The following is a 16,408-nucleotide window of genomic DNA, read 5'->3' as shown; positions in this document are numbered from 1 at the left end:
TTCCATTATTTCTGGATTAGAAGATGTTATTACCTCAGGTTACTAACATTGACGGCCCAAAGCAAAGCAAAGCAAAGGAAATTTAAGGTAAAACGTTTTTTGCATTGCTATAAGAGTACAACCAGGTCAGAAAGGTAAGGTCAGATGAGAGCGGGAATTAATTTTCATCATCTGAAGGCAGAAAATTCCTCCTGTGATATTTTACCTATTAAGTAGATAGGGGGTGCCATTGTGTGTGAAAATACATACTAGCCACGGATTGAAAAGAATCTAAAATCCTAGTTAGAGGAGACTCCAGGATTACATCAACATGCTCCCTTTCCAAAACACAGAATTGCACCAACCATAGTCATAGCACTTATTGTCTATACCACTCATGTATCACTCATATAATAGATTATTTTCCTCTCCAATAATAAAAGCCCAGAGTAGACCACATGTTCTCCTTTCCCTGAGTGTCAGGGTGCTCAGAGTCCATTCTTGTGGCCAACAGCAACAATTATGTTAATACCCGGCATTAACTCTTAGAAGGGGCCTGTTTACTTCTTTCATTTGCATTTGTTCTAATTTCTTATTTCAATCTCATTCATCTTACGGTCTGTAAAATTGCTTAAGCTCCTCAAGTCCTTTTTTTAAGAGTTATAAGTAAAATTTAATAAACAATAACATAGTCTCTCCTATTTCGATCCTTGGTCTTTGCCATGATGTTTTACTTGTTCTTTATTGCATGTTTAACATCTGTCAATTTGGGGATATGCTTCTCACTTCCCCTACTAAAATGTGAGCTCCTTAAATGCAACAGCTACCTCTCATACTCTGTTGTATTTTCTTCAACATTTAGTGGTGGTCCTAAGGTAGGTCTCTATTTTTGTTCTTGTTGTCGAATGAATGAGAACAATAATAATATCATGATTTTAAATATGTGCCAATCCCAATATTAAGTTTAAAAGGTAATCTCATAAATTCACTTCATCTTTCATAGTAGTCAATTCTGCTGCCAAGAAGTTTGTTTATCCATTCAGTGAATAGTGATGGACCCTACTTCCAGACACTGTTATAACACTTGGGAAATATCAGTGAGCAAAATAAAGATCCTTGCCCTAGAGGTTCTTCTATTCTCGCAGGGAAAGTAAACTATACCCAATAAAATAATAATTAACTAAATTATATAGTAAGTTAAAAGATATAAGTGATCTGAGAAAGAGAAAATGTGAAGCAATAGAAGAGGAAGGGATCACAAGCACTGGAGAGGTGGGGAAGGGTTTGCAAGATTGAAAAAAGTGGCCAAGGTAAGTCTTCCTGAAAAGAGTTGAGTAAATACAAGAAGGAAGTGAGTCACCCAATATGTGGAGGAAGAACACCGGGCAGAGCTAGAACTTGAGGAGAGGCCTGGCATGTTTAAGGGACAGCATTAAGCAAGTGGGCAGAGTTGAGGCAGGGGATTTGCCAGGCAGATTACCTAGGGTTTTGTGGGCTATTGCGCGGACTTTGGCTTTTTCTCTAAGTGGAATGGTGAATCACTGAGGGCTTTGAGCAACAGTGTTACATTAGCCGACTCATGTTTTATAACTCAGAGAGCTGAAGAGACACTGTCAGCTGAAGAAAGGATACAGGAGAGAGAAGATGGTGGTTTTGACCAGGGTGATCACAGAGTAGATGGCAAGAAATCTCAAAATCTGGATTTATTTCAGAGGTGAAGCCAATAAATATTCCTGATGATTGCATGTGGAATGGAATAGAAAGAGATCAGCCAAAAATAGGTCGTTGGCCTGAGCAATTGGAAGGAATGTCTGCTCCAAACTAGGATGGGAAGGCTTCGGATAGAGTGGAAGTTAAAGTGTGAACATGCTGAGTTTAAAATGTGTATTACTTGTTAAGTTAAGTATCTGAATTTACAAATCCGGAGCTTAGGAAAAGTTCTGGGATGGAAGTATAAGTTGGGGAATCAGTGACATTGATGCATTTAAACCTTGAAATTGAATGAAATCTCCAAATAAATGAGGATCATTAGAGATGAGGAGCAAGGACTAAACTCTAGGGGGCACTCCAAGATTGTAATTTATAAAGGAAAAAAGGGGACAGGTGTGGTGGCTCATGCCTATAATCTCAGCTCTTTGAGAGGCTGAGGTGGGAAGATCACTTGAGGCCAGGAGTTCGAGACCAGCCTGGAAAACACAGCAAGGTTCATCTCTACAATAAAAAAAAAAAGAGAGAGAGAAAATTAGCTGGGTGTGGCGGTACATACCTATGGCCCTATCTACTCAGGAGGCTGAAGCAGGAGGATTACTTGAGCCCAGTAAATGAAGGCTGCAGGGAAGCACTGCAATTCAGTCTGGAAGACAGAGCAAGATCCTGTCTCAATATAAGAAGAAAAATTAAAAAGATTTTAAAAAAAAAGAAAGAAAAGGAGGAACCAACCAAGGAGACCAAAAAGAAAAAAAATCAATAGAGTCTGCTCTATTCTATTGGTAGCCACATAAAGAACATGTGATAAGCAGAAGAGAAAGATTTGTGTCAAAAAGGCTGAAAAGATATTTTTTAAAATGGGACATGAATAATCTATCAAATTACAATTAGAGACCATTTCCAAAGTGCTGGGATTACAGGCATGAGCCACCATGCCCTGCCCAAGATTTCTTTTAACCAAAAAAATTTGGGAGGGAAACTCACAGAAAAAAGAAGGATGGCATCGTAGCAATTTCAGGGATTTTGTATACCCATAGATAGTCCCGTTAGAGCTTCACTCTGAGAATAACTCAAAATCACTACACACACAAATTCTTAGGAGAGAACTTTAGTCATATAGTGACTCTGAGGTTGGATTAAAAAGGGGCATCTCATATTACCACATGAAGTGGGGAAGGGGTGATTCTCCATAGGAAGAGTTAGGTTTCCCCTAAATAAAAAGGGAAAATAAAAGGTTTAGACAGGGCCAGGCGCGGTGACTCACGCCTGTAATCCCAGCACTTTGGGAGGCCGAGGTGGGTGGATCACGAGGTCAGGAGATCGAGACCATCCTGGCTAACACGGTGAAACTCCATCTCTACTAAAAATACAAAAAATTAGTCAGGTGTGGTATTGGGTGCCTGTAGTCCCAGCTACTCGGGAGGCTGAGGCAGGAGAATGGTGTGAACCCAGGAGGCGGAGCTTGCAGTGAGCCAAGATCAGGCCACTGCACTCCAGCCTGGGCAACAGAGTGAGACTCCGTCTCAAAAAAAAAAAAAAAAAAAAAAGGTTTAGACAAACAGATATTTCCCTTATGAACCAGTGCCCAAGTCTTCTAAGTCCAGTTTAAAATTCCTGGAGGCTTCATTTCTGCCCCCAATAGGAAGTGGCCTTTTAAATACTTGCCAGGGAGACTGCTTTAATCTGAATGTTCAGAGAAGCAGAGTTCAAGATTCAGTTAAAAGTACAAGGATTTCATTAGGGGAAAATACCTAAGAGAGAAAAAAAATGCCTGGGAGGGGACAAGGAAAGTCTAGAAGAGCTACCAGTGAAATGCACATCTGACCTGGTGATAGGGAGAGAGAACACAGATGCTGAGCAGAAGCATCTAGGCTGCCATGCATTCTAGGGGAGGTTCAGGGAGACCATCAGGGAATCCTCCAGTCCACATTCATCCCAGGACAAGCCAGCCTAATATTCCTGGCAGGTCCACTCATTGGCTGGGAGCAGCCTTAGAGAGACATGACACCAGCACAAACAGAGAGATGTGTTTCAGAGTACACGTGGGTATCTTTGGTCACTTACACTTTCTATAGTTGGAGTTCTGTGAGGAGCATTATTATGGCAATCACAGGTGCCTTGGGACATTGATAGGTCTTCTGTCTCTAAAACTCTCAATGATTTATTAAGTAATTGGTCTACAGTGAGGTCCAAATATGTACCACTGTCAGATGCTGATGGGGTAAATTTGGATATACATTATTACAACAGACTTGACTCTGAGGGTCTCTGTCTCATCAGTTTGCTCCAAGTTCTGACCTGAAGTTTCCCAGCTGGATTTAAATCCTGAAATATCATAGCCACAAATTCAATAACCATAAAAATCACCAAACATCAGGGTCCAAGAACAAACCTATGTCATCTGAGAGTACCATATTCTACTCCAGTTTCTCCAGTTCCTCTATGTCTTGACTAGAGCAAAGAAGCATCTGAAAACACAGAAGTGGCTGAAGTTCATATATTTCACTCTTAGAATTTTTGAGAAAATTAGACAAACTGACCTTGGTTGGGAGGTTCAACTCTCTAGGGGAATAATCATAATATAATAATAGAAAATTATTATTATATATAATATATACATATGAATATCACATTCCCTTCTAAGCAGTTTAAATTTATTTTTCCTCATATAATTTTCACAATACTATGATGTAGAACTATTATAATCTCCATGTATATATGTGGAAACTCAGGTACATAGAAGTTAAGCAACTTGCCCAAGATTCCACAGGGTAAGTGCTAGAGTCAGATTTGTACTTAGGTATCCTGTCTTCAGAATCATGCTCTTAGCCACGCTGCTATAGCTCTGCTGTATGTCCTCTGGCAGTGCTATTTTGTTAGTAATATAGGATAATACAGTCTCGACAAAAACTGTGTCGATCATCAGCTCTGAGCATGTCATGGATTCCACATCTGAGTCACAGAAAGAATAAAATTAGGCTCACATTTTATGGATTCAGCCAGGTACCATAATTTCAGCAATATGATCGTGCTAAAAAACAGAACTTCTCAAACTGTAGGTTAATTCCCATTATTGGATCATGACCAGTAATGTTGTGTGTGTGTATCTGTGTGTGTGTCTTTGTGTGTGTTTGTGTGTGTGTGCTGAATTCAGAAATAATTTATTAACTCAAGGTTGCAGTTTAAAGAAAAACAAAACAAATTTAAAGTCTTTGTTCAAGCAGCCACCAAATCTTTCCACTATGAAGTGTTACCATTTTGGCATATCCATGGGTCATTAGCAATAACCATTGGCACTGGGCAATCAACATGTTTTAAGCAGGGAAGCTGGGAGTTTGTTCTGACCCAGACAGATTACACTTAGTCCTGAGGCTGCCATTTAGCCTGTCTACAAGAACTTGGTAATAAGGTAGGACAATTAACCCTTGGGAAATCGCAAGAGGATTAACATCATCGGTTATTTAATCAGCCACCTTCTCCACCAAGACAACTGAAAGAGCATTCATCCTCACTAAACTACTTGACACTGGAAAAGGCAGCTGAAAGTACCAAGGTTTCAGCTAGTTCCCACTCTTTTATTTAATATTCCTTTTTCTGCCTGCTTAGTGCACTAGCCTGACATTTTTCTTTGTTCTTATGGGCATATATCTAGCTTCCACCCACAGATCTCTTGCATGGCAAGAACGGTACAGACTCTGAACATTATTCTTCACCCACAGATGTCAAAAATGCATGAGCATGCAGTGCGTGCTGGGATGTGGGTGGTGAAGAAGGAATGAGCCAAGGCAGTCATAGAAATATCAATTTCTTTGGTGCAATTATACGTGGCCTCAATACGCCCAAGGAGCCATAATCATAAGAAGTGCCTCTTAGTGTCAGCTACATTTGACTGCACACCCCCTGTGGCCAGAGCTCCACGTTGGGTGTGTTGACAAGTATGGCCCTCACACTCTAGTAACTTGCAATTCAGAGAACAGACAAGGCAAACAGGCGTGATTTAAATAGAGCACTTCATACTGCAAGAGAAAGAGAAAAAATTTTCAAAAAATTTTCCAAGTACAAATTGTACTTTATTGCAAATTCACAAGAACACATGTTTTCAACTTATACAATACTTAATTATTTATATGTCCTTTAAACTTATTGACAGCTATGGATTTTGAATAGTAGATTTTTACTTATAAATTTTGCTTCAGTCCTTCTGATTGAAGATGGCAAATGTTAACTAAACAAACAAATAACAACAATACATTTTTTATTTATATTTCCCTTGGGGAAAAAAAAAGAGCATGGACACTAGTGAAAAAAAACAGCCAAGCAGCAGTTACTCTAGAAAAGGCACATAATAAAACCAGCTGCTGAACTTTAGGGATGAAAATGAAGGAGTCTTCTTTGATTTTTCCTCAATTCTTCTAACCAAAGCCTCAGCTGCAATTTTTTTCCCTTCAATCGCTGATAAATATTATAAAATCTGAAGTCCTGTGCAGTTATGATCATTTTAACTATGTGCGATAGAAAAAAGAAATCACCATCAGCCAAAGTTATAATATCTGAAATTTGAAAAATGCTTTTGCATAGATTTACATCCCACAGGAATCTTATGCAGTAGGTTATACAGGCTGTAACTTACGCTAAAAAACTTACTGAAGTTTTCTTGGCGAGTTCCTGAAGATGTAAAACTGATACTGAGGCTTTTTGATTCTAAATTTAATTATCTTTCCAGAAGGAATGGATGAACTTACGGTTTAGTGTTATGATTGCATTTATCCTACTATTCGACAATAAATAGTTTTCACAGATCTTCAGAGAGGCAAACTGTTTGAATCTGCAAATAAATCCCGTATGAAGACTTAATACCATAGTGTGATTCTGCATTTGTAATTTTCATACAGGTAGCATTTTACAACCAGATGCCTCACCGTCTAAAGCTGGTACAGTATCCTCAATACCAGTTACAATTCCAGAAAACACCTCACAGTCTCAAGGTATGATATCTGTGTGTCTGAGTGGAAATCTGCTCTACCTGACCTTCTTTTTCACCAAGGAAACACTACCAATCTTGACTCACAAAACAGAGCTCCTTCAGAATGAGACTGAATCTTTTGCACTTGCAACATCATACCTACAAATCATGGCTGCTTCCTTAAATGAGGGTGGAGGGAGGACTGCAAGGATTGGCACACATTAACCAAAAGTGACTTTTTTTTTTCTTTCTTAAAGTAATAGGCACTGAGGGTGGAAAAAATGCAAGCACTTCAGCAAGCAACCGGTCTTATTCCAGTGAGTAATAGCAATATCTTCATTAATGGCAGTAGATATACAGAATGTTTGCATATGACCAGTAAAGGGGAGGAATCAGATTATGGGCAGCCTTTTGTCAACTTTATTGAGCCTGCAATCCCATTACAATACTATCTAACTGCTGCCTGCTCTGAAAATTTCCCACAGGTGAGTCGGGTCTTAATGACAAAAAAAAAAAAAAGAAGGAAGGAAAGAAAGAGAAGAAAGAAAGAAAGAAAGAGAGAGAGAGAGAGAGAGAGAGAGAGAAAGAAAGAAAGAAAGAAAGAAAGAAAGAAAGAAAGAAAGAAAGAAAGAAAGAGAAAGAAAGAAAGAAGGAAGGAAGGAAGGAAGGAAGGAAGGAAGGAAGGAAGGAAGGAAGGAAGGAAGGAAGGAAGGAAGGAAGGAAGGAAGGAGAAGAGAAGAGAAAAAAAGCACACTTTGGCAATTTTTTTTCTTAGCTTAGTGTTTAACAATTACAATCAAGGGCCAAGGATGACTCGATGGCACTAGTTTCAGATAAGCCAAAATGCACAGGTAGATGTCCCTGTAAAAGTGAATTATTTCCAAATTATCAGGTTGTATACCCTGAATATATTTCATTTTTGTCAAGTAAATAATTAAAACAAAAAATAAATTATATCAAAAAACAGATTGTTTGCCTTCATAGAGTATTAAAAACGGCCTTTAAAAATGTTCCATTTTAACTAAAACCTATATATGTCATATAACGTTTATGTGTGTGCTAAGACTGAATACAGAATATTAAATAATTTCCTTAGTAATTAAGAATAAAAAGACTATATTCAAAGCTGTTACTATAAAAGGTTCTATTAAGTTTAGGTAAACCCATTCCATTAAATAAGTCATCATAGAAATTACTGACTTGCTGATTCACGGCATCTTCACTTTGGGAGGCAATAATGATTTCACCTAAGATCTATTATGAAATCAGCAGAACTTACTTAAAACAAATATTTAACTCTGACAATGGAAGTGTGAACCATCCTGCAGGTGAATTGGAGAATAATTCCCACCCCTGATAAATATATAAGGAGTATGTATGCAAGCAAATATGCTAAACTAATAGTCATCTTAATTTCCTTTAGTTGTGTGTCTATGACAGCTCTCTTGCTTTTATCACCGTACTTTTCATCTTAGAAATAACCATCAGGAAGGAAGGAAGGAAGGAAGGAAGGAAGGAAGGAAGGAAGGAAGGAAGGAAGGAAGGAAATACAAATATGAAAAACTCACCCCAAGTTACTGCAGCAACATCACTCCCGCAAACAGACACACATACACCTATCTTTCTTGAATCACGTTCATTTTTAAGAATCATCTTCCCTGTGATATCTACTTACAATATTTTATGCCTTTTCTAGTTTTTAGATATTATTATAGAAAGAAATGTGTGAGTGTTTTAGAAAGCCAGCATTAGGACGAGAGCAATCCCAATTGGGTTATATATATTTTCCCAGTAACTTCATTATAAAGTACTAAAAAATGTAATGAGCGAATGTGGATTTAATGATAATCTAGAGTACAACTTCTGCTTCTCCAGTCTTCCATCTCCCCACTTCTTCAGTCTCCAGGAAGATGGGGCACTCTCTCTTAAGGTTGGAATTTTGTTTCAGAAAGGTTACAAGACTGACATCAAGTGGTTATGTCAAAAATGACAACTAGAGGAAACCCCATGAATCAGAGAAATCTTTGCCTAAATTATAATGTTTTTAATAGAATGATGTTTAAAGAAGAAAGGAAATACTCATGCTTTTGCTCAGTTACTAAACTATCGCTGTGAAATTCAGTAGCCACTCTAATTGACAACGTCTCCAATTCTTTTTAGGTATTATTTTGCCGGTGGTTATTGCTTTGATTGTAATAACACTTTCAGTATTTGTTCTGGTGGGTTTGTACCGAATGTGCTGGAAGGCAGACCCGGGTAGGTAACTGTGTTTGTTCTTATTTTCCTGAAAGAAGAATGAATATATGCTCAGTTTAAACTTGATTTTAAATTCTTAAAGGGAGAGAAGAGTTATAGAAAGAAATGAAATGTCGTATTTCCTGATCATAGAAACAAAGGACGAAGGGCCCAGACACCCACTGAATGCTAGTGAATTGCAGGGTGGGAATTAAATACTATTAGTAGATATTATCAAATGTGGGAAAATTCTTTTTAATGAAATAGCCCAAATTTTGTGGGTGGTCAGGGGAATATGGTAGTAAAGAGGGCATAAAAATGACAACTTGTCTATGGTAAAGATTAACTCCATTTCTGTGTAACAGAAAATAAAGACAGGGATTGCTAAGAATTCAGCTCAGGGGCCCATAATCTCAAAAAATGTTCTGTGACTAATTGCTCTCCTTGGAGACACACCCAACGAAAGTATCTTCCATGACCATGTTATATTTTTTATCCTTTTTAAAAATAAACTTTCTGTTTTAGAATAGACTTAGAGTTACAGGAAAGTTGCAAAGATAGTACAGGGAGTCACCACACCTAGTTTCCCCAATTCGCTTATTAAGATCTGATGGTATGTTTGTCACAATTAGTGAACTAATATTGATAAATTATTGTTAACTAAATTCTGATTTATTCTAGTCTTTACTCAGTCTTTTTTTCTGTTCCGGGAACTTTGACTCTTCTTTACTCAACCTTCATCTAAATACTCCTTCAACTCCCGCGGCTCAGCTGTCATGTTACCTTAATTCCAAACTATCTCTCCATTTCACAGCCCAGCCCCGGTCATATAATGTAGTATCACGTAACCATGCCCTCATCCATACTATCCCTTCTGGAATATCCAGCCCACCTCTTACCTTTCATAACACACCGAATCTCCAACTTACCCATTAGGACTCAACTCAAACACAAATTTACTGTATCTTTTTATAACATACCACTTCTTCAAGCAGAATGAATTCTACCTTTAATTGTAATACTACATATTTGGATTATATCATTTATCATACCATAGAATAGTTACTTATTTCTCCATGTGCCTACCTCTCTTGAAAATCAGGCAACCCCTCCAAGTCACAAATCACATATTGTTCACATTGCATGGTACCTAAAGCAGGCCCTTACTATATGCTTATTGAGTTACATTTTTAAATATACAGTAAATAGAATTCTCTTTCCCCACTTTAATTCTAAATATGTCACTAAAAAACTCTACCTAAGTCTCATAAACTGTTAAAAGGTAAAAAGCAATTATTTTTAAAAGGAATATAAGTTGCATTATTCTTTGTTTACCTCATGGACAATGTGCCCCCCAGGACACTAATGAATGTTATCCCTAAAGCCACCTACTGACCGTGCATTGCATGGACAGTTGTAGTATGATCGTGACAGTACCAGGAGAAACTAGGAGACCAAAACTGCAGAGTTCATTTTAGCTCTTGGTGAAAAGTAAAAACAAATCAATGCCTTTTCCTTTGGGAATCAGTGAATAAACTTCTTAAAGTCTGAAACATGTCTCCTTGTTCAGTTGTCAGAGGGGAAACAGCATTTTTATAAGTCAGTTTAATTTCCCTAAGTTTCTGAACTACCTACCAATCCTATCTATTACTGGAAATCGGCTATCCAAATTGAAGCCTGTGAGTGTTGAGTATATAGGATAGGTAAAAATTAATGTGCTAAATTTATTTGTAAAAAAAAAAAATGCTATACTAAAAATTACTTTACATAGGAAGATTTAAGAATACAGTATTTGAAAAGTTGACATTTTCTATTAAAGAGGCTTCTGTGGATGTGTAAAATTCCAACCACTATTGATAGCTATTCTGAAGACGTAAGTATTTTAAAGTCAAGTTTGGCAATTGTACAAGTAGCCAAATCGTTTTGGTTATTGTTAACTTTGTTTCTGAGACAGAATTTACAGCACTGTTATCATTAAATTAGCACCATTAAATATCTGCAGTTAATCACTCTTCAAGTATGTGGGAGAGACTTTATCTAGTTCGAGAAATTAGTAAACCCATTCTGCTCTGTGGAAGACAACATGAATCAGAGATTTCAATATGAAATTAAGCTTACCTGGACAAGGTTGACAGTGGACTGAGCTTTAACCAAATAAGAATGGTATATATGCAGAAAATAGTCTGTTGGCTTGCATCTATCTGCTAATGAGAATATTGCTATCGTTTCCTAGGGAAAAAATATTAAAACAGGCATATAAAAATGTCAATACATTTTGCTGGAGAGAATGCGGAGAAAAGGGAAACCTCGTACACTGTGGGTGGAAATGTAAATTAGTACAACCACCATGGAGAACAGCTTGGAGGTTCCTCAAAAAAACTAAAAATATAGTTACTATATGATCCGGCAATCCCACTGCTGGGTATATATGCCTAACACAGGAAATCAGTATATCAAAGAAATACCTGCATTCCCACATTTGTTGCAGCACTGTTCACAATAGCCAAGATTTGGAAGTAACCTAAGTGTCCATCAACAGATGAAGAGATAATGAAAATGTGGTGCTTATACGCAATAATGTCCATTCAGTCATGAAAAAGAATGAGATCCTGTCATTTGCAACAGCATGGATGGAACTGGAAGTAATCATGTTAAGTGAAATAAGTCAGGCACAGAAAGACAAACTTGCCATGTTTTTATTTCTGGAAGCTAAAAAATCAAAACAATTGAACGCATGGAGTGAGAGAGTAGAATAATGGCTACCAGAAGCTGGGAAGGGTAGTGGAGGGGAAGTGGAGATGGTTAATGGGTACAAAAATATATGAAGTATGGATAAAACCTAGTATTTGACAGCACAATAGGGCAACTATAGTCAATAATAAACGTAATGGTACACTTTGAAATAAATCAATGAATATAATTGGACTGTTTGTAACACAAAGGATACTTGAGGGGATGAATACACCACTGCCATGATGTGATTCTTATGCATTGCATGCCTATATCAAAATCTCTCTTATACGCCATGAATATCTGCACCTACTATGTACTCACAAAAATTATAAATTAAAAAAATCAACTCATTTTAAAACAGGGCTATTAGCATCACAGTTGATACTGTATTTGGCACATAGGAATCAAAAAAATGCTGTTAAATCCTTACTGATGGAGCAAAGATGAGGTTAAGTCTAATTAGTCAGCAGCATATGGTGCCATGGGTTAAATCCTAGGGATTAAAAGTTATGATTGGATATCTTAACCAAGATGACAGAAATAGAAGCAGCCAAAATATTAGTGGAAGTTAAGGTCTTTATAAAACAAGGATAGTCAAGGCCAGGAGAATTACATTCAAAGGGCATATTCAATGACAACATTTAGATTAAATATGAAAGGAAATCTAAGAAACAGAAGCTGAGTAGCAATGGAATAAAACCAGAGCAAAGGAGCACAACAAGGGAAACCTTATGCAATCACATTAAACAGTTGGCCTGATTGGCCATAGATTAATGCAAGATTTGATCACTAACATTCACTCCAGAGAGGCCACGTCCTTATGCAGAATGAATCATTCTGAGTTCTCACTCTAAACCCCAGGTGTTTTCTACCAGACAGTTGTGAAGCAGCCTGGCAAAGAGTACAAAAGATTAGTTGCAGCTAGTAGCCTCTGTGATATTTTGCAGGGCTCTTTTGAGAGGCTGAATCAGTGGGTTTAAGATACAATTAGATATAGTATCTACATTGTAGCTCACCACAAACAGTGATTTGTGTCCCAGAAAAGAACAATGTATAAAAGAAAGTCAAAACTTCAATTCTCTGGCATAAAATCTTCAGTACTTTTAATAGAATTTTTTCAGAGATACTGAAATAAACAGACATTTTCTGTTGTCCATGGGATATGCAATAATGAACAGTAATTTCACATAGTGATATGAAACTACAAGATCAAGATTAGTCCAGAACTAAATGTAGTGGGGTTGACCTAATTAGGACTATCCCATGAATGCCAGGATAAATATTAACCATACCTGAGGAAATGGCTTGGCAAAGGGAAAATTAAAATATTTTAAAACGGCTTAGAAACATCTCTGTATAGAAAAGAGTGGACAGCAGGTAAGGGGGTTACAGGGGCTCAGATTTTTGGTAGCCAACTTCTTTGCAACTCTAATTTAAACAACTCCCTCTTCTTCTAGGCACACCAGAAAATGGAAATGATCAGTAAGTAAGCCCATATCATCTTTTGTTTAGATCCTACCATTTACATGTGAAAATTATTGTTAACTCTACTTATACTTTTTTGGATTATTTTCTAAAGTGTAGAAGCACTACATATTGGCTTTGACTATTTGTCAAAACTCTCTCCATTTAACAGAGAAATTCCAAATATAAGATCATGTTTAATCTTGGAGTGGTAAAATGGGAAATAAAATGATGAAATGGAAAAAGTAGAAGAAGGAACATAATTATGAGGCAAATATCATAGAAAAAATCCCTAGAGTTTTTAGATAGTTTTCCCAGTGACAATTTTTAATGTTTATCACAGAGAAAATTGTGCTTCTACCTTGAGCCAGTTCTCAGTGCCTTTAAGGTAGATGGCTATTCTACTTTGACTTGATTAAAATAAAGCAGATTTTACCAATCCAAGCAACTGTAACAACCAAGGTGCTGCAAAGAGACATGATGAACTGTTTTTCATGTCAAAACAAACCTTGTTTTCCTTGTTGACATGAGTTTGCGGTCTACCTTTATACAAGTGTTTTTATATTTCATAAGGTTGTAAACTTTAGAAATAATGCTACATTACTATTCATATGACTTAGAGACTCCTGAGATGTCCAAAGGAAATAATTAGAGTTTGAAACTCTTTCGGATAGGTGAGAACTCTTGATTAAAATAGACAGTTCAGATACCGTACCACAGTATCTCAGGACTTCATGAAAAGGATTATCTCCAGAATTCAGCATAAGCCCAAAAGGTTTGTAAACATTTATATGTCTTCCTCTCCATAATTCAGAATTGGAGACATGTGCAATATGGACCTTGTGCCAAGTGTTTCACACAACTCATACTAATTTTTAATTTATCTGACAATCACCACTATAAGAGAGTGGCAGGGATTTACTGGCTTGATTGCAGAAAAAGTAAAAATTGCTAAAAAGTATATGTGTATTTGTACGTGAAAAGACAAAGTTCTTGCCATGGAAAGATATATGTATGTGTGTGTGTATATATACATATGTAAATATGTATATATATGCATATGTATCTTCATACATATGTACATGTATATGTATATATATATGCATATGTATCTTCATCATTCTGTTTGTGTCACAGTACTTTCACAAACATTCAATGCTGATTACTGTGGTGCTAATTTAATGTTTTCTGTTTCAAATAGACCTCAGTCTGATAAAGAGAGCGTGAAGCTTCTTACTGTTAAGACAATTTCTCATGAGTCTGGTAAGTTTCCAGACAATCGATTAGATGAAAATTAGTTATTTTAGAATCTAACTATAACCTTGGATTTTGTTCATGTGAAACATAAACAAAAAGCCTAACTTCTTTAGAAATAGCCAATGACTGTCAATAAATGTAAAATTCTCCCATGAAGGAAAGAAAAATCTTACCATTTTGATAAGATTATTGGACTATGTGGCCTTTAGAGGTTGCTTTCTATATATGTGTGGATGTGTAGATGGCTGGAGGCATTTCCTATTCTGCAGGAAGGGCAGAAAGATCACAAAATTTGTTAACAAGTTTTTAAATTATTGCTGTTGTTTTGTTTCATTTTGGTACTGGCTATGTAGAGTCACATGTGGTCAAGAGGACAAAAAAACTGGTCATCAGTTAAAATGTAAATCAGGTTTTATATCATTTATATAAATTTAATCATGCCTCTCCATAAAGGTAAAATATAATATTCTATTGATGTAATGTGAATGTTTCCAGTTTCTTAGGTATATTCATTTGATTGGAATTGTAAAAGTCTTTCAAAATATAGGTATGATTTGTGTCAAGAACAATGAAAAAATGTGATGCTGGATAACTTTTCAAAATTAAAATCATAGATTTTTCTTTGTTTTGAGTAGATCAGACATTTAAACCATTGATATCACAAAACAGATCAATTAAAAGCAATTATTAGTTTTATAAAATAATCTAGCTGGGAGCTGTGGCTCATGCCTGTAATCCCAGCACTTTGGGAGGCTGAGGCGGGCAGATCACCTGAGGTCAGGAGTTTGAGACCAGCCTGGCCAACATGGTGAAACTCTGTCACTACTAAAAAATACAAAAATTATCTGGGTATGGTGGTGCATGCCTGTAATCCCAGCTACCTGGGGGACTGAGGCAGGAGAAATGCTGGCACCCGGGAGGCAGAAGCTGCAGAGAGCCAAGATCCTGCCACACACTCCAGCCTGGGTGACAGAGGAGCGAGACTTCATAAAAATAAATAAATTAATAAATAAATAAATAATAAAAAAAAACTTGTGGGTCTAATTTAAATATCACGTTACATTAATACATTTACAATATCCAATTCTCCAATTGAATATTGGGGATAAGCTATATTATAAATATTGCTGGTGGCTCAAAATAATTTCATAAAACAGAAGCTATAAATATTGTCCCAAATCAAGAGCAAGATATTACAGGCTGAAAGTGGTTTCAATTTCATGTATAAATTCAATGTAGAACAAACGGCAAGAGGCAAACAGAAGAGCTGAAGAGCAAGGACAGCTGAAGCCTGCGCAGGAATGCTAAAACCCCTCACATGAGCCATCTTCTTTCAGGAGAGAGCTCCTTTTTCCTTGCATCTCTTCCACTCTTTAATACACACATTTCCTTTATTCCCGTACTATCCTTTGTCTCAGGAGGAACCATCTGAAGGGTGCAAAGGAGCAGAATTTACTCATAAAGTGGTTAGAAGCCACTCACAGTTTCCTCCTGGCTATTCACCAGCCTTTACTCAGTAGCCAGGCCTATTCTACCAGGTCAGGGAAAAGGGCAAAAATAAAAAAGTGGTCAAGCAGGCTAAATGTGAACCAGTCCTGAGTAAGCACATGAGAGACCCTAAGCATGACTACACGATTTATCAAGAAAAGTCCTCAGAATCTGCCTGTGGCTTGCAAACAGGCATCACACATATTCCAAACACTCTGCAGTCATGTTGGCTCTCCAAGCGGTGAGTTAGGGTGCTAAACATACCTGGAAATGTTCTGTGTAGAAGCTCCCGGCTCTCTTTTTGAGGACGGCGCTGGGATCGGGACTACCTGCAGTTTTCTACCACCCATTTCCACCAAAGAAATGGGACAACTGACACTAGAATCATGACTTCCAGCAGGGGGAAACCCTCAGAGAACCTTGTGTTTCTTGGTTGCAAATGTAACAGCAGACTCTTCTTTAATGCCTGGGGAAAATTCTATATAGGCTTTCTCCCACTCTCGCGGTGACTATAGCAGTAAGTGAAATAGACGGTGGCAGACTAGTTAAATCGACCCTTAGCCCAGCTAATTTCCTTTTCTT

The 16,408-nt window shown here is 37.1% G+C and overlaps 1 protein-coding gene across 2 annotated transcripts in view; it reads left to right on the top strand.

The window, feature by feature from the left end:
- EMCN (endomucin) overlaps positions 1–16,408 on the top strand; it is a 121,455-nt gene that overhangs the window by 86,742 nt on the left and 18,305 nt on the right. For both annotated transcript variants that reach the window (XM_025385546.1, XM_025385544.1), the window contains 5 exons: positions 6,579–6,671; positions 6,907–6,966; positions 8,810–8,905; positions 13,075–13,099; positions 14,283–14,344. In XM_025385546.1, the coding sequence (XP_025241331.1) occupies positions 6,579–6,671; positions 6,907–6,966; positions 8,810–8,905; positions 13,075–13,099; positions 14,283–14,344 (336 nt within the window). The remainder of the gene's footprint in view (positions 1–6,578; positions 6,672–6,906; positions 6,967–8,809; positions 8,906–13,074; positions 13,100–14,282; positions 14,345–16,408) is intronic.

The sequence above is a fragment of the Theropithecus gelada genome, chromosome 5 (assembly GCF_003255815.1).
Source record: "Theropithecus gelada isolate Dixy chromosome 5, Tgel_1.0, whole genome shotgun sequence".
In the NCBI taxonomy this organism is placed as follows: domain Eukaryota; kingdom Metazoa; phylum Chordata; class Mammalia; order Primates; family Cercopithecidae; genus Theropithecus; species Theropithecus gelada.
The sequence above is the reverse complement of the archived record's forward strand: the minus strand, read 5'-3'. Positions and strand labels throughout refer to the sequence as shown.